General features: G+C 35.8%; 1 protein-coding gene across 1 annotated transcript in view; it reads left to right on the top strand.

Annotated features, from left to right (window-relative positions):
• The first annotated feature begins 9427 nt into the window (after positions 1–9427).
• VPS4B (vacuolar protein sorting 4 homolog B) overlaps positions 9428–27849 on the top strand; it is a 32856-nt gene continuing 14434 nt past the window's right edge. The window contains exons 1-6 of the mRNA XM_020995748.2: positions 9428–9545; positions 12445–12556; positions 14789–14945; positions 16826–16893; positions 19785–19904; positions 21742–21898. Coding sequence (XP_020851407.1) covers positions 9525–9545; positions 12445–12556; positions 14789–14945; positions 16826–16893; positions 19785–19904; positions 21742–21898 — 635 coding nt within the window. The 5' untranslated portion in view covers positions 9428–9524. The remainder of the gene's footprint in view (positions 9546–12444; positions 12557–14788; positions 14946–16825; positions 16894–19784; positions 19905–21741; positions 21899–27849) is intronic.

Raw genomic sequence — 27849 nt, 5'->3', positions numbered from 1 at the left:
ACAATGCCCATGTTTTGTCATTTTGTTTTTTTGTTTTGTTTTTGGCTAGGCAATGGGGTTAAGTGACTTGCCCAGGGTCACACAGCTAGTGAGTGTTACGTGTCTGAGGTCGCATTTGAATTCAGGTCCTCCTGACTCCAAGGCTGGAGCTCTGTCCACTGTCCCACCTAGCTGCCCCTCTTTGTCACTTTGAAACGCTCACTTTTGACCTTTTCATTGCTTTTTTTTTTCAATTTACATTTTTGTGATTACTGCTCTTATATTGTTTTCTTGGTTCCATTTACTTAACGTTGTGTCAGTTCTGCCTCAATTTTCATCACATTCATCATTTCTTATAGCACAGAAATATTTATGTACTACATACAAGTTGTTTAATAATTCCCCAGTCGATGGGCATCTACTTTGTTTCCAATTCTTTGAAATCACAAAAAGTAATTGTGAATATTTTTTGTATATAAGGACTTCCTTCTTATCAATGACCCACTTGGATTATAAGTCTAGTAATGGATTTTCTTGGTTAAAGAGTATGGACTCCAAATTGTTTTCCAAAATGGTTGTACTGATCCACAGCTCCACCAACAATGTGTTAAAAGTGTCTATCTTCCTACAACCCCTCCAACATTAACTATTGCGATCTTTAGTTATCTTTGCCTATTTACACGGTGTGAAGTGAAACTTCAGAGTTGTTTTGTTGTGCATTTATATTATTATTAGTGATCTCGAGCATTATTTTATGTGGTATTTAATTGTATGCAATTCTTTTGACAACTGTTCTTATCTTTTAACCACTTTTCTATTGAGGAATGGTTGTGTATGTGTGTGCATATACATATCTGAGTGTACATATAAGCATATATACATATATATATATATATATGTATGCTTACATATACATATGTATATATACGAATTTGATACAAAGATTTTTTTTCCCTATCAACTGCTTCCCCTCTTATCTTAGGTTCATTTTTTTCCTGTGCAAAAGCTTTTCAGTTTCATGTAATCAAAGCTACCTATTTTATCTTTTGTAATTGTCTCTATCTCTTGTTTGATTAAGAATACATACCTAATCCATAGCTGTGAGTTATATGATCTGCTTCTGTCCTTATTTTTTTGTTAGTATAACTTTAATATGATCAAGTGTCTATTTAGGATGTATCATAGAAGATGATGTAAAGTATTGGTCTAAGTCTAACTTCTGCTAGACTACCTTTCAGTTTTCCCAGGTTTGTTGGTTTTGGGGTTTCTTTTGGTGGGGGGTGGGGGGAGTTGTTTTATTTTGAACAAATAAGGAGTTCTGTACTATGTTTCCCAATTTATAGAACACTGGGTTATTGAGCTGCATTGTTTCTGATTCTCCTTGCCTACTCTGTTCCATTGATTCACCTCACCATTTTTAACCAATACCAGATGGTTTTGATTACTGCTCTTTTATAATATCGTTTGAGGTATGGAATGGGCCAATTCCCCATTCATTCTTACCTCTTTTAAATACTCCTCTTGCTAGCTTTTTTTATTTTTCCAAATTAATTTTGTTATTATTTTATCAAGTTCTATAAAATCTCCCTTTGTCAAATTGATATGCATAGCATTTAAAGTATAAGTTAACTTTGGTAACATATTCACTTATATTCTATTAGCACATTTCAGCCATGAATACTGAATTTTCTTCCAGCTACTTCAGTTTTCTTTATCAATATACTTCATTCTTCTTGACATCTTGTGTGCCTCTTTACCTTCTGGGAACAGCAAAGGTGGGCTCAATTTTTTTGTCACTCACTTAAAAATAAAAAACTAAACAAAAAACTCCCATCTCTTGCTTAAGTATCATGGACTCATTGAATTAATTGGAGGTGGGTGGTGTTAATACTCCCTTCCCTGAGCTGCAGTGGACCCCTCTAAAGACTGCCAAATCTGCTTACTTCTCTCTCTCCAGCGTGGTCCAGGCTCCATAGCGCGTTGTGATAATGTGGGGGTTACACAATATCCTTCCCAAGGACAGAAGGAAAAGTCTCCACTCCTCCAATGACCAACAAATTCCATAACAACATCCCCCTGTCTCCTTCAGCACATTATACACTCTGAAGTTTGTTGTTGTTAGGAGCACTTTGTAATTCAATCAGTCTTTTGTGTGCTTTGGTACATGGATTCCCAAATACCCTGTAACTGTTGTGATTATTTGGAATGGGATTTCGTTTTCTATTATTTTCTCTTGGATTTTGTTATTATGTAGAAATGTTGATTTTTGAGGGCTTATTTTATAGTCTGAAACTTTGCTAAAAATAATGTCTCAATGATTATTTTTGCTGATTCCCTACGATTTTCTAAGTAAAACACCATATCATCAGCAAATATGGATAGTTTTACCTCTTCTTTATCTAATTTTATGCCTTTAATTTACTCATCTTGTCTTACTATTATTGCTATCACTTTCAGAATTATTTCAAATAATAATGGGGGAAGTAGACATCCTTGCTTTATTCTTGTATTTACTTTGTAGTTGTAATTTTAAATGGACTTTCTCTTTCTATCTCTTCCTGGGGGGTTGTTTTTTTTCCCTCATTATAAAAAAAACAGCTGATTTATGCAGACTGTAAGTTTGCTAAAGATATTGTTTCAATTAGCTTTTTAGTTTACTCTCTAGGATTCTTGAAGCATACTACATATCATCTGCAAAAAAAAAGATAATTTTATTTCTCCTTTATGTATACTTATTCCCTTAATTTCTTTCTCTTGTCCTACTGCTATTGCATATCAAAGAGAAGTGATGTCACTGGGCATTCTTGTTTCATTCCTGATTTAAGTGAAGATTCCAGTTTATCTCCATTCCATACAATAGTGGCTCTTGATTTTAGATATCTACTATTTGTTATTTAAAGAAACATCCATTTATTCCTGTTTTCTAGTGTGTGTTTTTTTTATTCTATAACAGAAATGGGTATTGTATTTTGTCACAAGCTTTTTCCATATCTTTTTATATAAACATACGAGTTTTGTTTTTGTTATTAACATGGTTAAGTAAGTTTATGGCCTTCCTAATTTTCAACCAGCCCTGAATTTGTGATATATATACCCAGTCTGGTCATAATGTATAATGTATAAAATTTATGATATGTTGTTTTAGAATATCTGAATTTAGTAGGATACCTGCTTCTGCTATATTTGCAAACAATTCATGTAACACTGGAATTACTTGTTCCATGAATGTTTGCTAGAATTCACTTGTGAATCTATCTGATCCTGGAGTGGGTTTTTTCCCCCCATTTATTGCTTGTTCAGTTTCTTTCCCTTAAACTGAGCTGTTTAAATTTTCTATTTTTTGCTCTATGTTATATTTTTGCAAATATTAATTTATTTTGTTTTATTGGCATTTAGTTTGGCAAAATGATATTTCCTAATAAATATCTTTTATTTATTTGTTGAAAATTCTTTTTAATTTTTTAAGCTTATAGTTTGGTTTTCTTTTTAAAATCAAATTAATGATCTACGATATTGGTTTATTAAAAAAAATTCCCACTTTTATTAATTCAATTTGTAGTATTTTCAATTTTGGTAATCCCTTCTTTTTATTTTCAGGATTTCTATTTTGTTGTTTAATTGGGATTTTCAAATTTGCTGGTTTTCTAGTATTTTTGTTGCATTTCCAATTCACTGATCTGTTTTCTCTTTTTGTTTCAAGTGTTTGGAGATGTAAATTTTTCCCTAAAGACTGCTTTGGCAACACTGAAATTTTTTTGCTACATTCTCTCATTGGTGATATTATCTTTAATTATCTATTGTCTCTGTGATTTGTTCTTTGACCCACCACTTTTTTACTACCCCCCCCCCTTTCCTGCATTTGTTTGTGAGGTTCGTTCTTCCTCACACAGGGCATTCCATCTCTCTCTACTCTGCATCTCACTGGCTGTCCTCCATGCCTGAAATTCTCTCTCCTTTCTCAGCTCCGGGATTTTTCTCTAGCTGTACCCCAAGCTTTGAAGGCTCTTCCTTCTCATCTTTGACTCCCAGCTTCCTTCAGGTCCCACCTACTGCAATAAGCCCTCCCCAACACACTTCAATGTTATTGCTTTCCTTCTAAGATACTTCCAATTTATCCTGTATGTATTTTGCTTGTATGTAATTGTTTGCATGTTGTCTCCCCCACTAGACTGTGAACTCCTTGAGACCAGGATCTATTTTGGGGAGCTTTTTTGTACACCCAGTGTTTAGCACAGTGCCTGGCACATAAAAGATGCTTAACAGATGCTTGTTGACTTAACTTGTATTAAAAGGCATAACTTCCATGAATTGGTAGTTCCTCTGTACTCTGTCTTGGTCAGATCACATCTGTACCATTGTGTTTAGTTCTGGGTGCTAGCTTGTAAAAGACACTGATAAGCTAGAGTGTATAGAGGAAGGCAACGAAGATAGTGAAGGGCCTACAGGCAATGGCACTGAGAATATAATAAAGGAAATAGGGGTGCTTAGCTTGGAGAATACTCGGAGGGAAGATGATAGCAGTCTTCCAGAACTTGAAGCACTGTCATGCAGAAAGGGTATTAGACTTGTGTTTGATCCTAAAGGGTAGAAAGAACCAAGAGCAACGGATGGAAGTTGTAAAGAGGCCAATTTAGGCTTATCAGGAAAAAAAAACACCAAAAAACCAAAACTTCCTAACAATTGTACAGAAGTCAAATGGGCCATCTTAGGAGAAGGTAGGCTTCCCATCATTTGGAAGTCTTTTTTTTCTTTTTATTTATTTGTTTGTTTATTTATTTAGGTGTGGCAACTGGGGTTAAGCGACTTGCCTAGGGTCACACAGCTAGTGTCAAGTGTCTGAGACTGGATTTGAACTCAGGTCCTGCTAACTCCAGGGCCACCTCCCTGCCCCTCACTGGAAATCTTCAGACCGACTGAACAACTACTTGTTAGGTATGTTATTCCTTTCGGGAAGGAGTTGGGTCAGATGGCTGCCGAGGTACCTTCCAGTTTCTAAATAATTCTATGGTATTGATTCCCCCCAGGTTTGAGTGCTTTCCCCTCAAATTATCTTATATTGAACTACTTGCAAGTGTCTCTTTCTGGCAGAAGGCAAACTCCTCAAGGGCACCTTTGTTTTCATCTTTAAATCCCCTGCTTTGCACATAGAAAGCACTTAATGTTGGTTTTTAATTAAATTGAAAAAAAAGGACATGGCATTAAAAAGCTAATAGTTTTATATTTCCAAGCATAACTAGAATGCAAAGTAGGATATGATATTGCAATCAGAGGTTAAAAAAAATACTATGGGAATTCCAAGGAGAAGGGTATTCTAAGCAAAAGGTACAGAATGAGCAAAGGCAAACAGCTAGGGAAGTGAGAGTCATAGTCAAGGAACAGCAGATATTCTAATTTAGCTGGGGTTTTCTAGTTTCCATAAAGACTCAGATCAAGTACCCCTTTCCTACGTGAAGCCTTTCCTCATTTTCCCAGCTGCTAATGCTTCTCCTAAGGTTATACTGTACTTTTTTTGTCTGTGTTTAGAATACACCTATATAAGGATGTTGTCTCCTGTGTTAGGCTGTAAATTTTGGGGGGAGGGCCAATGGTTTGTTTCTATCTTTTCACCTCCTCGTGATAATTAAGTGTTTGCTGATTGACTAATTTGGTGGCCATATAAAGAATAGATCAGAAAGGAAAATGACTGGAGATAGGGAGATATTAGGAAATTATTTAAATAGCCAAGTCAGAATTAGTGAGAAACTGAAATGGGATCATACAGTGAGTATGGAAAGAGGGCCACCCAAGTAAGAGAGATTTCTGAAACAGAATGGACAGTTTTCTCAGCCACTGAATGGATATAGGAGGTGAGGTTCAAGGAAGAACTCTCAGAGTGCTGGTACCATTATCAGAAATAGAGAAGTTAGGTTTTTAAGAGGAAGATGCTGTGAGAGATGAACTCTCAGAAGTGAAACCTCCTCAAAAGGTCCATAATTCTTGATCATTCTTTCAAAATCCTTCCCCACTCAGACCCTGTTTTTAAGCTCGGAACAGAAAGAATAAGCCCTGCCCCCCCCAATCTGAGCCATTTGCCCTTCGCTTCCTGCCTCTTTTCTCCTCTCTGGGATAGGGAAGAAAGGGGGGATTGGGGAGGATTTCAGTTTCCTAGGAATTGCCTAGCTCTTGGGAATTTGACCCTAAACCCCTCGCCCCCTCTTGATACGCCAGCATCAGGTTCACTGAATGGTAGTATGTGTGCTTGGATTGGCTATACCCCATTTCCTTGTCTTTGAAATTCGAGCTTAGAATGTAAGCCCACCCCCCCAGATAAGGGGAATAAGGGATAGTGGTAGGTGGGGACTTGTTTGCATTAGGGTTTATAAGGCAGCTCCTGTTGCATACCAGTCTCTCTGTCCTAGGTGTATTGAAGGAGCAGACAGCTGTTTCCAGAGACTGTAATAAAGGTAACCTTTGCTTTCCACCTTGAGAAGTCTCTGAGTTCAATTTGGGTTAGGGTCGCTGTCCCACACAAATTTAAGTTCAACTTGGAATACTTTCTAAAGTTAACAACAAACTTGGGCTATGTCCACAAAGATCTGTGATATAAATTCCTGTGTTTCTTTGTCACAAGCAATTTTCATGTTAACAGGCTCTTCTCCTTATTCTACCTGACTCTATATATCCTACCAGGTGCTAATTCTTGCTCTTTCTATAACATCCTTCATATCCAACTCTTCCTCTGTACTCACACAACCACCAACTTAGTTCAGACCCTACTAAAGCTTCAGTTATGACTCCACATAGATAACACTCAAATCCAAATTTGTAATCTTGACTTGTGCCACATTTTTAATTTTTTGTGGGACATTTCTAACCTCATATTATAATTATTGTCTAAGGTCCTATCTCCCTGGGTGGACTGAAGGAAGAGATTTGATCTTATCTATCCCTCCTAGAGTCTCATATTAAGGTTACAACCTGGGGTCTAGAAGAATGGTACTGGCTTTGACAGAAATTGGAAAGTTTGGCTAAAGGGTGGGGCAGGAAGGAGGAGTGATGTTTTGCATATGCTGAGCTTGAGATGTCTCCAAGACATCAAGTTTGAAATCTCTAATAAGCAGTTGAGGGACTGAAGCTCAGGGGATTGAGGAGACTGGGACTGGATATTTAAAGGTAGGAACCAACTAGACTAATGCAGATAATAGAGGTAGAGATAACAATTAGATCCGTGGTAGAAGGCAGCAGTATAATGTCATAGAAGTCGAGCTCCAAGGGGCCTTGATTAAGAGTGTTAAATACTACAAAAAAGGTCAAGGAGTTAATACTGGAAAAACGATTAGGGTTTTAGTGCCTTAGAAGTAATTTATGAACTTTGAAAGATTCCAAGGTATTAAAAACTAGAAATACGGAATAGTCTTTTGAACTTCTGAGCTATGGAGGAAAAGCATTTAAAAGAGTAGCAGAATCAATAGCCTTGCCACTGGCCTCTTGCATTGCCTTGGAAAAGGCAGTTAATGTCTTTGAACCTGAGTTTTCTCACCTATAAAACAGGGATTCAAAATAATGCAATGCAACAAGCATTTATTAAGCACCAACCATTTTTCCCGATACTGATGCCCTCCTAGGGTACTAAGGATAACAAAGAGGGGAGGAAAAAAGGAACAGTTTCTCCCCTCCAGGAGTGACTACTACCAACAACTAGTTAATTACCTTTAATGAGTACCTAAACCTAGGAGCCCTGAGTGGCCCCCCCCAGAAAACCAGCCCTGATTACAGCTTGGCTCTCAGAGCCATCATCCAGGTAAGCAAGTCTTGTGGAGATGGGCCTCTCAAAATGGGCCTCTCAAAAGCTTTGAGACTGATGATGTACCCACTGCAAGGAACTCAGAAAAGAAAATGCTCACGACACAAATCCCTGGCCTGTCAAATTCAACCACAAAAAGACAGGATGTATTTTACTCTGTTTTGTGACTGAAGAATCACTGGGCCTTTCCATGTGATGTGCCATAGAACTTTTCTATACGCTTTCTCCCCTTAGCAGGTAAACTCCTTGAGATCAGACTATTTGTATCTATTTGTATCCCCAGCACTTAGCAGTTCATTGCACATAGTAAGCTCGACGTTTTTTCATTCATTCATTCATTCATTAACTCATAGAATTTACATTCTATTGAGAAGAGCTCAAATGATTGGGAAATCAAATAATGATCTGGAAAACTGACATTTATATAATGATTTTAAAGTTCAATAAAGATTTTACTTAAACTATGTCATTTGATCCTCACAACAACCCTGTAAAGTACTATAATTATTATCCCCACTTTAAAGATGAAATTTGGGGATATTAAGTTATTTGCTCATAATACAGCAACTAATAACAAGCAGACTTTGAATCAAAGTTCCTTACGACTCCAAGTTGAGCATTCTTTTCATCATGCTAAGTCCATATTAGAGACATGCAATGATTATAATCTTCCTCACCCCTAGGTCACCTCATGCTTTACTCCTGTCAGTTTTATCACTTGGGCAATGACGATTATTTTGGTTAAAAGTGACTTCCAGATTCACAAACATTGAAGTTCAAGCCAATATGGTCTGTAATCATCTTGATTCTTGGAATCACTGTAAATTACAGAAATATAACAAATTTAATTCTACCCAAAATGCTACTTGGACCTAAGTATGTGACTCTTGGGAGGCGATATGGTATAGTGGTAAGTAGTCATAAAGTACTGGGTTCAAGTCCTACCCCTGACAACATACTAGGAATGCCTCAGGTCACTCTAAGACAATAAAGTATTGCCCAGTTATCGCTCTGTGTATGAAGGATGTCACAAGTCCAGGCAGTAACAAAACCCTGAAACTTTACTCCTCTGCTGGTGCACACATCCTCATTCCTGCCGTTCTCCACAGCTCACGCCCTTCCACCCAGGGAAGCTTAAATGACTCGGGCAAGATAAGTTGTCTGATTAAAATAACCAGGGTTGCTTCTGCGCCCAGGAGCCACTGACTAATCGAAACCCTAGGCGAAGCCCCACGGTTCTACCTTTTAAACCCCACTAAGCTCCTACAAGTGTGCATTCATTAAATACCTACTGAGTACTGTGCAAGGTATTCAAGAGGGAGGGGGGAAGCAGCCTCCACTCCGGCCCTTCCCACCAGTCATCTGAGTGCGCCTGCGCTCTTATTCCCTCCCTTCGGACTCTCCCCACCTAACCCTATGGAGGACCGGACAGCCCCGCCTCCTGAACTGGGCCAGGCATTCCCAAGCAGGAACGGGATGCTGACGTCACGGCGCGCTGCGGGTGACGTAGAAGGAAGTGCCTACTGAGTGGGGGCGGGACAGTAACTCGATTGGGGGGGTTGGGTTTGAGGAAGTAGTGAGGAAGGTTGGGGGGAGGGGTCCCGCGGGACCCTTGGAAGCTGCCGGAGAAGGACCGGAAGAGATACCGTCTTCGCGGGAGCTGAGAGGCGCTGTCCGGCCTCTATACCCGCGGCGGACCCGACGCCGTTGTGGCTTCTCGCCTTCCACCCTTCTTCCCTGGCTGTGGACTCCTCCCGCCGCCATGGCATCTATCAATCTCCAGGTACCCGGACCCCCGCCCCGGCTCTCCAGGGGGCGCGAGGTCACGAGGTCACGAGGCGGGATTGGGGGAGGGGAGGGAAGGGGCGGGGCGCGAGCCCGGGGCGGGGGGAAGGGGAGGGGGAGGAGGAGGAGGGGTTGTTTGGGGCTGTGGTCGGTGCTGGGGGCCGTTGTGTGGGACTCGGGGGCCTCCGCAGCCCGGGCCTAGTGGACCAGAAGCCCACCTGTGGTGCCAGGTGCTGAGCTCCGGGGATGCGCAGAAAGGCAAAGTAACAATAATAAATAAAACCGGCCCCTGCCCTCAGGAAGCAGCTAATCTAGGGGCAGCTAGGTGGCACAGTGGATAGAGCATCGGCCCTGGAGTCAGGAGGACCTGAGTTCAAATCCAGCCTCAAGCCAAAGACTTCACACTTACTAGCTGTGTGACCCTGAGCAAGTCACTTAATCCCCATTGCCTTAAAAAAAAAAGCTGCTAATCTAATTGTGGGCTTCGAGAGCCCAGCCCTCGTTTGGTACTGGAGTGGGGGGGGGAGGTCTGGCCATCAGCCACTAGGGACTCCGTTTTACTGATGAGGAAACCGGCCCAGAGGAATGACTTGCCCAAAGCTCAACAGCTGGGGTTGGAAAAGTCAGGGCAAAAGCTCAGGTCTTGGGGCACCTAGGGGGCGCAGTGGATAGAGGACCTGAGTTCAAATCCAGTCTCAGACACATAATACTTTGTAGCTGTGTGACTCTGGGCAAGTCACTTAACCCCAATTGCCTTAGCAGAACAAAAACAACTCAGGTCTCCAGGCTCCCCAGATCTTTGAGGACTCCTCCCACCATCCCATGGAAGATGTTGGGGTGAGGAGGGAGAGAAAGATAGACAGGAAGGGAGAGAAATGGGAGGGGAGAGGGAAAGACTGACAGGAAGAGAGAGAGATGGGGGGAGGGATAGGGAGAGAAGGAAGAGAAGAAAGAGGGGAGAGAGGGGGAGGGAGAGAATGAGAGAAACTTTTCAGGTTTGGCTCTTACAGTAGAGTATCAGGGTATTGAAAAGCAGTGGTACTCATAAACTTAAGTGTCAATTTGGGGAGGTAGATTTCACTGGCTTTTGGCCCCTCCCTTTAAATTAGATCAGGACCCCTCTGGTTAGTCCTTAAGATCCAGTTTCCTGGACTTTTTGGATTAGAACTGGCTTTTGGTTTCTTATGAATATATGTGACAACCTGGTTTATAACCTGATGTGTGTTTATATAGCTCCAGCTGGACAGGACTTACACACACCTTTTAGAGTAGAGCATCATTCCAGCCATTAGGTAGCTTATATTTACCTGCATACAAGCAAATGATGTATATATAATTGTTTTATTGATATTAGTAATACAGAGTATCTTGCCTATATTTATGGTATTCCCAAATGTGAAAAACAGAAATACAATTTTGATTATAAGCACAAGGAAGTTTGCATAAGTTTGACTAAAGAAACACATGCATTTTTTCCTTTAGACTGTACAACTCTATCTGCTTGATTTTAAATGTTCTTTTAAAACCAACTTTAACAGCATAACAGTTGTCTAACAATTGTTGCCCAACAATTGGCCTGAAAAATCCTTTCAGTTGATTCCATAAAGTTACTGACTTGGAATCAATTTTTCCTTATCTATTAACAGCTAGAGACAGTGTTGTATAGAATGCTAGAGTCAGGAAGGTGTGGGTTTACATCTCACCTCTGACACTATTTGATGAGGCAGTCTCATTTCTCTGAGCCTCTTTAGAAAAAATTTCTGGACTGGTAAAGGGAATCCCCAACCTGACAATCACAGATCCTTGCTTTATTGGTAGAAGTGTTAAGTGGTACTTGTTCAGTCTGTTTTCCCTCTTGTTTTTTTTAATTGGATTTTCATTGTTTGAAATGAAGGAAACAAATTCTTGTATTAACTTTGCCAACACAATGGGAATTTCAAACCTTGAAGTTAGATTTATGGAGACCTGGATATGAGTCCTCCTGATGCAACTAATTTCCTCTGTGAAAGTGGACAAATATCAGTTCACCTCTGTGGATCTGAGTATCTGTGAAAAGAAGTGATTGGCCCACATGATCTATAAGGTTCTGCCCACCTCTGAAATTCTCTGATTCTGCTGTAACATATTGCAGAAAATATTTGGGTTTTACTGGATACCATAAAAAATTATGAAAATTAATGATATTTCAGATCTCAAAAAAATCTAATCTGACCCCTTCATTTCATAGGTTACCCAAACTTAGGCCCAGAGAGGTGATGTCACTTATAACTGCTAATTAGTCAGTTACTCCAAACATTTACAATTATTGATGGAATGGGTTCCTGTTTAGTTAACAGTGAAGAAAATAAAGAGAATATTACCCAATAATGGATGGTGGTTCTTGCAGTAGATAACATTTAGTTTGTTTACAGTAGGTATAAACATGGTTTTTCCCCCCTATTTGTCTAATTTATCTTTTTCCTTTCTCTTGTAATATTTGAATTCTTACTGTTTTTTATGGAGTTTGGTTTTATTACTTCAAATTGAAAGCTTAATTCTTGGCTGCTATACTTTAAATTGAACAGTATTTGCTTTTTGTATTTTTTTAGAATTGTTCTTTGATATTGGGTGATTTTGAAAGAACCCAAGATTTGTTTTTTGAATTAAATATGTGTAGAAATATTCATGATAGCTATGAGATAAGTATTATATTTAGATGGTATTTGTAATTTGTTACTAGTTTTGTTTCACTGAACTAAAACAGTTGGATTTTAGAAAACATGAATAGAATTTGGTTTGTTTTAAGATAATTTGACCGTTTTATGGAAGATTTTCCAAATCGATTTGACTTTATATTGCTTACATTATAATCATCCTACTTTGTTTTTCATTACTTGGTTATATGTGTCTTCTTGCAGAAAGCAATAGACCTTGCTAGCAAAGCAGCACAAGAAGATAAAGCAGGGAACTATGAAGAAGCCTTCAATCTATATCAAAATGCTGTACAGTATTTTCTCCATGTAGTTAAATGTAAGATTTCGCCAGTTAATCATTTTTTTCTTTAACTTTTCTTAAAAACAAAAGAAAGATACTATAATACTTCAGGGATCTTTGATTGCATCGTTGTGGATACTCTCTCCATTAATGCATATCACAGTCCCCTCTATGCTTTTGCAGATGGTCTTCAGGACTTGCTATTACCAGATATGCATGTTTTGTCATTCCTTTTACTCAGAAATCTTCACTAGTTCTTGCCTGTTAAGTAAAGTTTAAACTTCTCTGCCTGGCATCAGCAGGCTTCCATTCCATCACCCTACCTTTCCAGACTTAACTATTCTCTCTAGCTGAAATGACTACTCATTGGCTTTCCCCTATATAAGATTAATTTTACCTAACATAAAGCATTTTAAAGTTAGTAAAGAAACTGTTTGGCATAAATTATCTTACTTCATTCTAACAGCAGTCTAGTAAATAGGTCTGTAGGTAATATTTTCTTTATTTTACAGATAAGGAAACTGAGACTTATAGAGATGAAGTAACTTGCCCATAATCATGTGGCTCCTAATTGTCAGAATTGATCCTTGGACCCCAGGTCTTTCCCTGGCTCCAACTCTTAACACTCTTGGCTATACATCACTGCCCTCAACTTTCCCTGTGCTTTGTCTCCACACCCTTGTCTGTACTGTTTTCATGCCTGAGGTCTCCCCTACCCTGTCCCCATTCCCCATTTTATTCCTATCCATGTTTTAAAGCTCAATTCAAATACTGTCTCTTTCATGAAATCACACTTTATTCTCCAATCAGTAGTACTCTTCTACCTCTTAGAGATTACATGTAGCACTTTTATCTTTCTAAGAGATATATAGATATATCTATATATAGATATATATAGATATATCTATATATATATATAATCATATATTACAGTTATTTCTGTTTTGAAGTATGAGCACGTTGTCATATACATCTTCCATGAAAGCAGAGATTGTATTTTATCTAAACTTTGTATATCCTCAGAGCCCAGTTTAATGCTCTGCATGTTTTTTAATTAAATTGAAAATTTGTATCATCTGAGCCAATATTGAGCGCTCAAGCTTAGGTAACAAACACATCTACAATATAGTATTTGATGTGTGAGTGGTAGTGTGTTTAAATTTCATGGAATTGGTATATATAATTTTTGAAAATTAAGCTGCTAACTCAGATGAGTTTTATTATATGAACTTTTAAATTTTTTCTAAGAATGTTTGGAAATATGGAAAAATGGACATTTGGAAATACGAAAATTTGGAAATACAGTACCTATGTATTTAGAAGGAATTTCCTTCAAAAATAGGTGGAATAAGAACTTTGTGAATTAAGAATTGTTGGTAAATGCCAATTACTTGTAAATCCAACAAATGAGTGTTTGTATTATATAAACTTTTAAACTCCAGTTTTCACTTTGTTACAAAGCTGATAGATGAAAGATTAATTTTAATGTGTACTATTTTTTCAGGAAGTTTTGTGTCTGGCCAGTTTAGTGTACAGTATGTATTTCTGTCATTCACATTTCAAAATTATACTAGTGCTTTTTTGTTGTAAAGGTGATAGATGTAAGATTTATCTTTAATGCTTATGTAGTAATTGTTATCAGTAAAGATTTTGGATATAAGAGAAATGGTTAATATCTCGTGATTTTCATTTATCTTATTCATAAGTGGTTTTATTGGGAACAGGGAGCTGTTGATTATCTCCTCTAAATGGAGAAAAGGTATATATTATATAGACACTAGATAAGTAAACTTACACACTTGATTTTTATATACGTATTATATATTTATACATAAACTCAGTCACAGTGATTTAAGTACTCCATTGGTGTCTTGTACCCATCTTTATTTTTTTTTTAAAGAAAAGACTTTAATTTAGTTTAATTCATTGGCTGAGGTAGAGACAATCTTTCAGATCCCCAAATGCTATTTTCATAATTTAAAAAGTATGGTTGGATAGTCAGCTTGGATAGAACATTGTTATCTCCAAGGTACTAAGTAAAAGCTCTACGCCACATTGGACAGATTCTTTTGGAAAAATGTGAATAAAAGTCACAAAGTAAAAAGAAAAGTATTTACAAGGATTAAGGTCTAAGGCATGGAGAGTGTACCCACGCCATTGAAATCCTGAATTCTTCGAAATGTCAGAGCAGAAAACACAGGTAAATGTTCACTTAATCTTCTACTTAAGTTGTTAACAAAGAATCTCTCTCTCTCTCTTTTTAATTAGATGAAGCACAAGGTGACAAAGCAAAGCAAAGTATCAGGGCAAAGTGTACAGAATATCTTGATAGAGCCGAGAAACTAAAAGAATACCTGAAAAAGAAAGAGAAAGCCTCACAGAAGCCAGTGAAAGAGGGACAATCCAGCCCAACTGATGAGAAGGGGTACGTCTTGTAGGCAGCTATTAAAACCTTTATTTTCTGGATCGAGTACGCAAGATAAAAATTATTTGTTTAAAACCATTAAAATCTTAGGTAGTGATAAAACAAAAATCTTCCTTAAATAAACTGGAGAAAAGGAGTGGTAGCTTCCACAAATGGAACCATTAATTTTCACGGTTACCATGTTTTCTAGTAGTTGCCTGGGACCGGTTTCCTCTGCTGTCATCACTAGTGGACTTTAAAAAGAATCATGAAGTTCACTGAGAAAATGATCTCTCGTCTTTATCTTTTAGTTGTTAAGTTCCAGTTTAAAAGATCAGTATTATATCACTTGCAACAAAAATATAGACCTTGACATTACTGTGCTGAGTGGTATATATTAAATTAGTCATATTTGAGCTCTTAAACTGCAAATAAATAAATTGTTACTTGGCCCATCCTCATAGTTTACAGGAGGGAAAAAAATTCATAGAAAATTATCTCGTATGTATTTACTAATTTTTTGACTTGTTTTATGGTTATTTATGTACATGCTTACTAGATTTTAAGTTCCAGATTATAAGCTCCTTGAGGATGATAGAAACTATCCTTTTTCTTTCTTATTAAAAATTTTATTTATTTATTCTTAACTTAAGAAATAAAACAAGCATTTCCATAATGTATTAGAATAGAAAAAAAAGGTGATTGCACATGAAACTGCAAGTCTATCATGTACAATTTGCTATTCCTGTTAAATAATAATAAAGTTATTATGTAACTTTTTTCCCCTTCCTCTCTCCACTTGTCTAAAGATGGCTACCATTAGACATAAATATGTGTGTATGCATGTATATACACACACACATACATAAAATCATTCTATACATCTTTTTATCAGTTCTTTCTCTGGATACAGATTAGAAAATATAATTTTTCATCATTATTTTGTCTCCTGAATACATCATTATGCCATGTACAGTTGGAGCTTAATAAATATTTTAATTGAATTTTTAAAAATAATTGATTTTTCCCTATAGTTTCAGATTTTGTATTATATAAATGTAAAAGGCCTCAGATTGTTTTGTTTTGTTTTTTTATAAAATGCTTTATGGCATATATAAATTTCTTCTTTTAAAAGTTAAAAGTCTTTAAAAGTTTTGAAGTCTTAAAGTTTATTTTTGAGTAAATTGGAGTTAGTGTACAAGTACAGAAAAACAAGAAGAAACAATATATATTCTAGTTCTTTTGCCCTCTTAAAAAAAAAGAAAAGGAAGCTTTTTTTATGAAATAAGTATTAACAATTATTCTTTATATTTAAACTATAAAGATAGAACAAACAACAGAGTATTTTAAAAAATCCTTGAAACGTTTTCAGAGAAAAGATTAAATGCTTTTCTAATATTTTCTAACTGTAAAATAAATTATGTTTTTTTAATATATTTTTGTAACTTTATAAAAAATAAAATTATTTTATAAGTCAATAGTAAATTAGTAGTCTGTTAAGGTAAATTAAGCAAACCAAAGTTTGTTGTCTAATAAGCTATATGTGAAAGACAATTAACTAGAATTTGGAGCTCTGGTTCAGGGTTTCTTAAATCTTTTCTTTTTCATTCAAGATTGATCATTTGACAATATATATAATATATATATATATATATATATATATATATATATATACATATATATATATATATAATGGATTTGATGTTTTGATACTTTTTATTTTAATCTGTTAACACAAAATGACAAACTACTTTCAGCATTTAATGAATAATATACATATTTTGAAATTTCCCCCTTAAAATTGTAAGCATCTAAAATTTGAGTTTTCTACTTATTACTGATATCTGTCTTATTTTATATTCTATCAGTGAATGATCATTTTATTTAATTCTTTTTATTAGGAATGACAGTGATGGGGATGGAGAATCAGATGATCCAGAAAAAAAGAAACTGCAGAATCAACTTCAAGGTTTCTTTAGAATTCCCACTTAAATTTGTTGCATTTTAAAAATAAATCCATAATTAACTGGCAAATTTAAATGATACATTTGAATGAGATTCAAGAGCCAAAATTCTATAAGTATTAATGAGATTGGTATCAAAATGATCTGCAAATGTTTTGATTTAGAACATTAAAAAGGAATCTCCCCCTCTGATAACTATTGATGGGGCTTTTCACATAACAACAATTGTTTTTTTGTTTCCCCAGTAAGTGATAGACTTACAGTTATTTTCTTTTTTATTTTCTGCCTTGACTCTGTATTAGCTAAATTAAAAATCTGTCAGAGATCTGTAACTCTTATGTGGACATTAATGATGCAAAATTCAGTCAGGTGGATTAGAGATAAATACTTCAAACATATTACTGCTGTGACAATGTACCTAGTGATTATAAATAAAAGATTATGAGTCTTACTATTTTAGCAGACAATTAAAAGGAATAGATAAACCATTATTTGGGCAAAATGAAAAAAAAAGTGCTTTTTATGTGAGAAGCGCTGTGCTAAGCCCTGGGGATTCAAATGAAAAAGCAACACAGTTTTTGCTGTCAAGGACTTTACGTTCTAATAGGAATAGGCAAAATGTAAAGGAGGTTTCAGCCGTTAGGTATAAAGGCCCAGTGGCAGAACAAATTAAAAATAACTTTATTCTGATTATTGCCATAGTTTCTTTTGCTGCAGCCTTATTCTTCTTAATCTCTACTTACCTTCGTAAATAATTTGCAAATAGTTTATCACTTTATAAAATACCCACAGATATTTTTCTCCTTAGCCCTTCTTCATCTTACCTTCTATTCCTATAAAAATCTTTAATTATCTTCTTAAATCAGTGATTCAGTCTTGACTATTGCTATCTGTAGGATCTGCAAGACATTGTAACCTTCATGGCTTATTTTTACAAATGAGGATAGTGTTTGTTTTCTATATCCCAAAGATGTTGCAGGTAATGTAAATGCGACTTGGGCAGCTAGGTGGCTCAATGGATAGAGTGCCAGGCCTGGAGTCAGGAAGACTCATCTTCTGGAGTTCAAATCTGGCCTTAGACACTTGGTAGCTGTGTGGCCCTGGGCAAGGCACTTAATCCTGTTTGCCTCAGTTTCCTCATGTATAAAATGAGCTAAAAAAGGAAATAGCAAACCACTTTAGTGTCTTTGCCAAGTCAATCCCAGATGGGGTCACGAAGAGTCAGACACAGCTAAAAATGACAGCAGCAAAATAGTACTTAGAAGCAAGTCACTCCTGTAATGATTATGCATTTACTAAATATGGACAGTCAGTACCATGTGACATAGAATTTAATTATCCCATAATGTTAGAGAATGAAAGGACCTGAAAACTCTTCTATTCCAAACCCTTTTATTTTATGTTTGGTGAGACTTCTCAGAAAGATTTAAGTAGTTCTCTGAGAGTCACACAGCTAGTGACCCAGGACCCAAACTTGGGTGTCCTGACTCCGAGTCCAGTGCTCTACTATGGCTCTATATTAGTGGCAAAACATTTTCCATTTCTTTATTTTATGGTATTATTTCTCATGAAGTAGACATTTACAGAAACTGATGTCTTCACTTTTGGAAGAAATGGAAACTACATTTTCTTTTTTTCATGCCTTACCAGTTAATATATTCTAGCCTAATTTTTGCTCCTCTGAAGAAAAATACTTTAAACTACTGATTTAATAAATAAGGACATAAAGTTGGCATTTGGGTGAAAATTAAATTTGAAAAATAGGTAAAAATATTGCTGATAACAGTTCTGTTTTCCATTTTTATTTGCAGTCTATATGTAGGTCTAACTTTTATAACAATGCCTCCCTTTATAGAGAATGTTTTCTTTCTGTTTCTCTTCCTTCAACAAAACAGTTCTTTAAATCCCTTTGCACTGGAGACGATCTGGTTATTTTCTGTGTGTGAGGATGTCCCAAAACCCAGCCTCTTAGGTGTCCTGGACAATTGTCTAAGATTATACTTTGATTAGAGAACAGTTGCTGATTGCTCTGATACAGAGAATTTCTTAGGAGAATTTCGTACATCTGTGGTATCCAACTCAAATAGAAAGGATCTCCTCAGGCCTAATGTGATTTAGAAAACCACACGTTAACATTATCTGTCTTTTATTGAAGTCTTTGACACGTCTGCCTTACACTAATGACTGGTCTGGGCCAAAAAAACTAAACCAAAACAAAAAAAAACAACTTGTAGGTTATACTGTTTCTCTGCTGTGCCTTGTAGTCTTTAAAGCACTGTAGAATTACAAGCTATTATTATATTATACTATCATATCTTTGAAGAAACTGAGACATAGGCAGATTAAGTGACTTTCTCATTTACACAGCTAATTGTTATCAAGTGAGGACAAAACCCAAGTCTCCTCACTCATAAGTCCAGTCTTTCACTTTGTCACATTATTTATCAAATAACATTTCTAGCCTTTCTAGGTAGTTTTATAATGCACATTTTCAGTTTTTCCATTCCACACTTTATTATCTCAGGGATCTGTGATTTTGTATATTCCCTTCAGTAATGAAGGTTGCAATTGCTGTGACTTAAACAGCTTTCAATATTTTCTGTGGCCAAAAAATACATCACCTTGCTGATAACCTATTATGAGCCTGTCAGGATTTAGCTAGGATAGTCCTCAGCTGGCATTTCATCAAAGAGCCCATATTGCCAAGCCTTCCCTCCTTGGTAAAATTACTAGAGTTTGCACGTAGACAGTTTTATGTTCCACGAGCCTGTTACCTCCACACTCATAGTGAGGAATTGGAGTAGTACTTTGGTGGAGGGTCTCAGGTTATCAGCTTTTAAATTAAATGAGATCATAGTCTTTCTTAATTTGATTTATAACATAATTGCTATTTTAGGTGCCATTGTTATAGAACGACCAAACGTAAAATGGAGTGATGTTGCTGGTCTTGAAGGAGCCAAAGAAGCTCTTAAAGAAGCTGTGATATTGCCCATTAAGTTTCCACATCTCTTTACAGGTGAGCTTACCAACTCATTTCTGCCTTCTGGACATTTCTGCATTCTGGACATTCTGGAACTTACAGAATATCAGAACTTGTTTTTTTGTTTTGGCCGATTTAAAAAAAAATTGCTCGTAATTGCTTTGCATCAGCTTGCACAGTACTTTCCGTATCTTTGTATTTGTCGTTTTTTACAGCATGACATTCTATCTCAATGTGTTATAATTTAACCATTCCTTGGTCATTGGGAATGTTTTCCAGTTTTTTAATATTAAAAATTAAGCAATAATAAATATTATTTGTGCAGATAGTTCTTCTTTTCCCCTTATTGATATCTTTAGCATATAGTCCCAGAAAAGAGATCACATTGTCAAAAGGTATGATCAGTATTATGGTTCATTGCATATTTCCAAATTATTTTCTGAAAGTTTGCCTATCCCAACAATAGTGCAAAAGTACTCATCCTTCCTTGCTAAAAATTATTTATCATTTTTTTCTGTTTTTGCTTCTTGATAGATATGAAGTACCATCTTTGAGATTTTTGATTTTCATTTCTTTAATTATTACTGAAAATAAACAGCTGTCATGTGGTTGTTAATTTTATTTCCTCCTTCAAAAAGGATTCATGTTTTTTGACCGGTTCTCCATTTGGGAAGTGAGGAGTATTTATTTCTCTCATGTGTATCATATCCTTACATTCATGCATATATATACATATAAACACTTAATTATATTTATATGTAAATATATTTATTTTAAAAATTAATCCTGGTTGTCATGCTCTTTATCAGATCTATTCACCACAAATATTTTCCCCAATTTTTTCTTTTCCTTATATTTTAAAATTGTTATCTTTTTCATGTAATATCTTTTTAATCTTTATAGTTGTACATGTTATTTATATTTATTTTATTTATTTGCATTTTTGTATTCTTTGTATTTATGTGTATTTGTATTTATAATATATTCTTGATTTATTTGAGAATTTCCCCTTTTCCACAGTTAAGATAAATTCTTTTAATTTTAATGATTTTTTAGATAATTGAGCAAGTTACAGCAGCATATTATGTGTGGCTTTAGACCCAGTTTTTGCCAGATAGCTTTACAGTTTTCCTCAGTTTTGCAAATCCTTTACATAAATAATAATCTTTAATGAATTTTTGATTATTTGTGTTTTAAGTACTCATTTAACCCAGAAAAGCAAATTGGCAATTTTCATTTAAATAGTGAAGCAAACATGAACAAAAATATTAATTTGGTAGTTTTTATATTAAGCAGTAAAGCTTGCTTTAAAGCCTAAATTCTTAATTTCTGCATTCTCTCCAAGTGGTATTTAATATAATTATGTATTAAACAATAAACCTAACTCTCTATACACATAGTCTTCCTAGAAACCAGAGTTGAGCAAAACCACATGTGATTGAAATCATAGAAATATACTTATTACCCAAATATTTTTCCCCTAAGAAGGGATATATCCCTATGACACCTTAGTAAAATGCATTACACTTGATATTTAGTCAGGAAGTGATTCACTAAACAACTTAAAGTAAGTAAGAATGATATCTATCTATAAAATGATGATGAAAGGAATAAAAAAGATATCCTGTATTGAAAAATAAAAAGTGAAATAGTTCAAATTTGTGTCTGTATAAGACTGATTTGACTCAGTGTTTTTACGCTGTGGCACTGCAGGGTTTCTGTGTCCCACAGGTCAAAAGTGGTTTTTTTGTTTGTAAATGTATCCCATAGCATTGTTTACCACCAGAGTTTAAATTTTGAATAATGAATCTGGTTATAATCCTGTATCAAAATTAGCAGTCTTAAAATTCATATTTTCTACTCTAAACTTTAGGTAAAAGAACCCCATGGAGAGGCATCCTTCTTTTTGGGCCACCTGGAACAGGGAAATCCTACTTGGCCAAAGCAGTTGCTACAGAAGCCAACAACTCAACATTTTTTTCAATATCTTCCTCTGACCTTGTCTCCAAATGGCTAGGTGAAAGTGAAAAGTAAGTCATCAACTAGAGTTTATTAAGACATATTCCTTCATAATTCTCAAGGATTATCTGGTAATAATCACTGTTATAAAATGCCACTCCTACAAGAGTTCAGAAATTTGTCATGCTTTTGCTAATTGCTTTTTGGAGTATTTACTTGTATTATGGTTATTAAGTTAGATAATTAGTACTAAGGTGTTGTCGAAGCATGATACCTTTGGAGGGGAGAACATTTAAGTAATAAATTTATTTCTTTTGTTTAAGTTCCATGAGCTCACTAATAAAGATCTTTCTGCAGAAAAGTAGAACTTCTATAGTAGGACTCAGTCTCTGGTCTTAGAGACCTCAGGGAGGAAAAGAGGACTGGAGAGTGCAAGTTAGGAGTGAAATTGGCAATGAAATCAGAAGATAAAATGAAATTGCAACTAAATAGTTCCTTCTTGGAAAGTTAATGGGAGGAGTTGGTTTTATCCTATGTCCAAAGCCACTGCTCTTTATATCATACTCCCTATCTGTTCTCCATCATGCTGCCTCTTCCACATGACAGCCCTTCAAAGCAAGACCCCTGAATTGAAGTAGCTACTGAACCACCCATATTGAAATGGGCAGCAGAAGCAACAAGAGAAAAAAAGCAGAACAGGAATTGAAGCAGAGCCAAAACACAGTAAAGGAAAAGCAGTGCAAACTCACAGCAGCAAAAAGAGCAAAGCAACTAGAAGAAGCAAAGGGGGGAAGTTAGTTCCCTGATGCCAGTATGATCCTTGGCTTTTCTCCTTGATACTATTCACCTTTGCCCAAAGTAAAACCTTCACTTTCTTACTTGAGTATTCCATGAGGGAGTAAGGTAGACTCTAGATGTGCTTTCAGGCCTCTATGAGGCAGGACTTCATGCCATCCCCACCCCTGAAACACATACTATAATAAGGCCTAAATCTGCTTCTTTGAAACTTTTGCTCAGTCAACCTAGGTCTGCTCTCTAGGGTCAAGGAGTCCCTTTCCTCCATATGACACAAAGTCCTTCAAATACTTGATAGTTATCCGATGCTTCTTAAGTCTTTTCTTCAGGCTAAACATCTTTAGTTCTTTCAACAGTCTTCTCATTGCACTGTCATGAGACCCTTCTTCATTTTTGTTGCTATCCTTTAGGTACTTTTCCAGACTATTGGTCTAAATAAAATGGAGTGCCCAGAACAAAACCACATATTCCAGAGGTGATCTGATCAGGGCAAAATGCAGTAGGACAATCTTGCATTGTTCTAGACCCTTTACTTCTCTATTAAATAAAGCTAAAATTGCAGTAATTCATTTGACTGCCATGTCACACTGTTTACTAGTTGAACTTGCAGTCACTAAAACCCCTAGATAATTGTTGTATGTTGTCTGGCCCACCTCTCTGTTCTTATCTTTGTGAAATTGAACTTTTGTTCCCATATGTAGAACTTTAACTTAATCCTTTTGAATTTCATCCTGCTAAATCCAACCCAAGATTCTACTTTTGTGAAAATATTTTTGGATTCTGTAATCTGTCCTATCCAGCTTGGCTGTTATCTGCAGATTTGATAAGCCTGTCATCTGTACTTTTGTCCAAGTCATGGATGAAAATGTTAAACAGCATAGGGCCAAAGACCCTTGGGTCACCCTCCACTAGAGTAGTCTTTCTAGGCTGAAATTGATTCATTAATAACTATTTAGGGGTAAGATTATTCAACCGATTCTGAGTCCCTGAATCCAAGTCTACCCAAGACAGATGTATTCGTATAATAGCCACTTAGTATTCCAAATACAGTGTTCTTAATATTTATAATGATATCTTTGAGGCACTGTATATTTCAAGTGCCTTCTGAATAATCTGAGATTAAATTATAGTTTTTAATATTAAAAGTATTCTATTCTAATTTTTTAAATTAGCAGTTCATGTATGTTATATGTGTCACAGAATCTGGGTTAGAGAGGACTCAGAAGTTTTCTAGAATCCATAGTTAGTGGGGTTTTGAGAAGTTGAACCTATACCTGAAAATAAATTCTCTTATCACATGCCTAACAAGTGGTTGAACAACAAACACCTTTAGTGATAGAGAAATTACTACCTCCTAAGGTAGCCTATTCCAATGTTAGGTATTTCTATTTGTTAAAAGACTTTTTCCCCCTTATACTAAGCTAGTATGATATTGGTGAGCTAAATGGAACATACTGTTCTCCATGCATTCTGCATAAATGGGGATTGGCTGCTTTTGGTTGCAATCTTAAGCAGCAGGTTTAGAGACATGTCACATCGTAATTACTGTGGTTTTCTACTGTTATTTAACTCTATCTAAGAATTATGAAATTTTAATTGATTCTAATCTAATACCAATGAATATTTTCCTGGGTAGTTTAGGACAAAACTTGTCAGGTAAAATCTGTAGAGTTCAAATGAAACTATATTTACAGATTATAAGACTTATTAAAAGCTATAGCATTTGTTATTATTACTAGTACTTAACTATAATAGGTCCTTTTTCTTACTGCTATTATTTATTTCCTCAAATCTTTAATGTTTTATAAGATAGAACAGAAAGAAGCTGTGTGGAAAATGTGAGCCTTGTTGCCTGTGTTTAGTAAGTGTAGAAGCTTAGGCCATCTACAAGAAAGTACCCCCCCTTTTATTTTTTTAAGAAACAGTGCTCTTTGTTATATCAGTATTTTGCCTTTTGTTTCTTCAAACCTATAGACAGCCCTCACATGTAGACATTGGAATACAGCCTGGACCTGTGATTTCATTCATTTCCTGACCTCTTGGGTGAGGAACATCCTTCACCCAATTCAGTTTGGCAATTTCTCTGCAATTTTTAGTCGCAGAGAGTATCTTAGCACACTGAGAGGTTCATTGACTTGCCCATGGTCACCAGCCAGCATGTGTCCTAGGTGGGATTTGAACTCATGTCTTCCTTACTTGAGGCTGGCTTTCTGTCTACCACAGCACTCTGCCTCTCTGCACAAAAGGGGCACCCAAACTTTTTTCAGATGGCTAAAATGAATGCCATTGGGAACAGTGTAGAAGGTTGATGTGACCTTTTTTTAAGAGCAGAACATTTTACCAGGCAATGTATCTACTACAGGTGGATACCTGTAGTCCCTGCTAGTGGAGAGGCTGAGGCTGGTGAATCACTTGAGTTCAAGAGTTCTATGCTGCAATTGGGCTAAAGCAGATTGGGCATCCGACTAAATTTGGTACTAATGAAGTAGTTCCCCTCCTGGGGCCCATTGGCAGTGGGATCTGATCCATGAGTGCCAGCTGCACTTGGAGCTTTGGTGAGGTAGAGATCTAGTCTCCTCCAAAAAAAACCAAATAAAACCCATGACATTTTTGTATTTGTGCATGGACTTAGTTTCAGATAGGCTTTTTAAAAAAAATTAACTCTGTTCAACTTATTTCCCATTTGGTACTAAAAATCTCCAGTGTGAAGGTGACTTTAGATTTGTTTAGTGAAGTCAACAAGTATTTGTTAAATGTTTGCTATGTGCTAGGCTCTATACTAAGCACTGGAGAATACAGTTAGGCACAGAAACAGTCCCTGCCCTTATGTGGCATATGTAGGGGAGCTGATGTGGGGGAAGCCAACACATAAAACGAATCTGGAAAGTAGGAATGTGGGCATGGTAGAGAAAGTCCTATAGAAATGAGTCAGCAGTGAAACCTGGAGAGGAATGAAAATAAAAAATATTTGCAATGCTACAACCCTTTTAAAATTCTTAGGTAGATTTTTTGGTCAGACATGGAAACTTTAATGCTTGAACATGAGCAAAACCTGTTTTGATTTGTACAGATCTTAAGAGGTCACAGTGGGAGAACTTAGACTGTGCATTGGAGATATCTCTATAATAAAATACTCTATTCAAAAAAATCTAAAATTGTGAAACAGATAAATTAGGGGCTAATTCTTTACAAGATAATCTACTCAGAATTTCTTATAAATCATATGCTGCTTATTAGAGGCAGTAGGGTACAAGAACTTTACACTAAATTAAGCTACTATCAACTCAAATTCAAAGTGAAACAGTAAAGTTTCTTTGTAAAACAGTAAAATTTCTTTACCTTATAAACCAATGGAGAAATGTGATTTGATTTACACGAAATTTTCCAAGAAAATATTTACTGTGTAAAGTAAGGTGCATTATATTTCTATATGTGAGTATGTGCGTGTCTGCGCATTCAGATACCATAAACCAACAGTGTTTTCTTTGTTATAGCCGAGAAGATTACTTAATTTGGTATAAGAAAAAGACTGTTTCTCTCCTTCTCTTTTTCCCTAGGTCTTAACTCCTCTCATTAAAAAAACATCAAACCTTCAGCATAGAGATCTTGCTCAAGATAATTTTCATAACATTTGTAAACAATGTATTCTTACGGTTTTTTAAAAACAATTTATAGTAAATAAGAACCTAAGTTAGACTTTAGCCTGCCATAAAAACTGAGTAACTTTTTTTTGTAGATAATTAGCTGAATTTTTCCCTTTAGGGATCTTTCTGAAGCTTGGGAAAAATCCAACCATCATCTCCATAGTAACCAGTTATTAAAAATATGGGTGGAAATAGTCCCTTCTTTGCAAGAGGTCAGAGAGCATTGCATATATTGTCAGACTTGGCTGATGTGTTAGTTTGCTAAACTCCTTTTTTTTTCTTTATATATTTAAGAAATAGTTTGCTGGAAAGGGAATATATTCAGAAAAGAAAGTTATATAAAATCAAAAGATATCAACAAGGATGGACTAGCAAATTACTCTGGCTTATTTTAGATTTTAAAATGTCAAGTATAACTGAGTCCAATCGTTTAACAAATATGCCAAAACTTATACGTACAAGTAAATGAATGTTGTCTTCATTACAGTATTCATTGAGGGAGAATATATACTTAATCTAAAAATGCTACTATGAATCAAAATATTTTTGGAACTCCTTTTGGAATTTTCTTCAGATTCTGTGGCACATCCTTTTGATGTCCTCGGTGGTGGCAAAAGCTCTATCTTTGAGGGTGGATTTGATGTCCAGAAACAAATAGAAGTCATTCATATCCAAGAGTGGAGAATAAAGATGGGTGATCAGGATGGTAAAGCAGTTTGGGGAGGCAAAACCAAGGTACCACTGTGAAGTAATGATTAGACTGATTTCTCCTATTAACTTATGACTGGTTCTGAAGACAACTCCAAAAATAGCTGGAGAAATGGTATCAGTGCAAGTTATATCTGGTATTTTAACATAGATGTAAACTCATTTACATGGCACTTTTTTCATGTAAAAAGTTTGTTTAAAAATAGTAGTGTTACATTAGAGTCACACTTACATGTTATAGTACATTTCTTTCTGGAAAATGGCAGAACAAGACAAACTAAAGTATTTGTTTTCAAAGTGTAATTGTAAGAAGAATAGATCTAAACAGAGATAGGATGAAAAGGCTTTTCTTTTTAAATAGAGTTGCCTAGCCAAATCTCCTAAGGATCAGCAGATTTTATAAAGAGAAATATTCCTCAAAATTGTGAAGATCTTTAGCTCGTACTTCAGAGATCTTGGCAGAGGATGAGGAGGAGAATTGTAGAGATTAGGATTTTTCTAAATAATGTATTTATAGTAACACCAAAGATTGTTTTTGTCTCCTTATTTTATTATGTGACACATCTACATCAAAAGTAGTACGTGATTTGGAATCAGATGGCCTGATTTCAAATGCCAGCTCTAACCACCTGTGACCTCTGTGACCTGGGACAAATCATTTAACTTCTTTGGGTTTCAGTTTCTTCATTTGTAAAGAGAAGAGATTGGACTAGATTATATACCTTCCAAAAATCTATAATGCTATGAACATTATGAGAATTTGAATAATCCTTTTTTTCCTTCAAAAGGCAAAATGTTAACAAAAACTCTTTGTAGCATATTGTTACACTTTGTCCTTAACCACAAGTATCAAGACTTACTTTATATAAAACAGA

This window comes from Phascolarctos cinereus, unplaced genomic scaffold (assembly GCF_003287225.1).
Source record: "Phascolarctos cinereus isolate Bilbo 61053 unplaced genomic scaffold, phaCin_HiC Scaffold_4;HRSCAF=312, whole genome shotgun sequence".
NCBI classification, from domain to species: Eukaryota; Metazoa; Chordata; class Mammalia; order Diprotodontia; family Phascolarctidae; genus Phascolarctos; species Phascolarctos cinereus.
The sequence above is the reverse complement of the archived record's forward strand: the minus strand, read 5'-3'. Positions and strand labels throughout refer to the sequence as shown.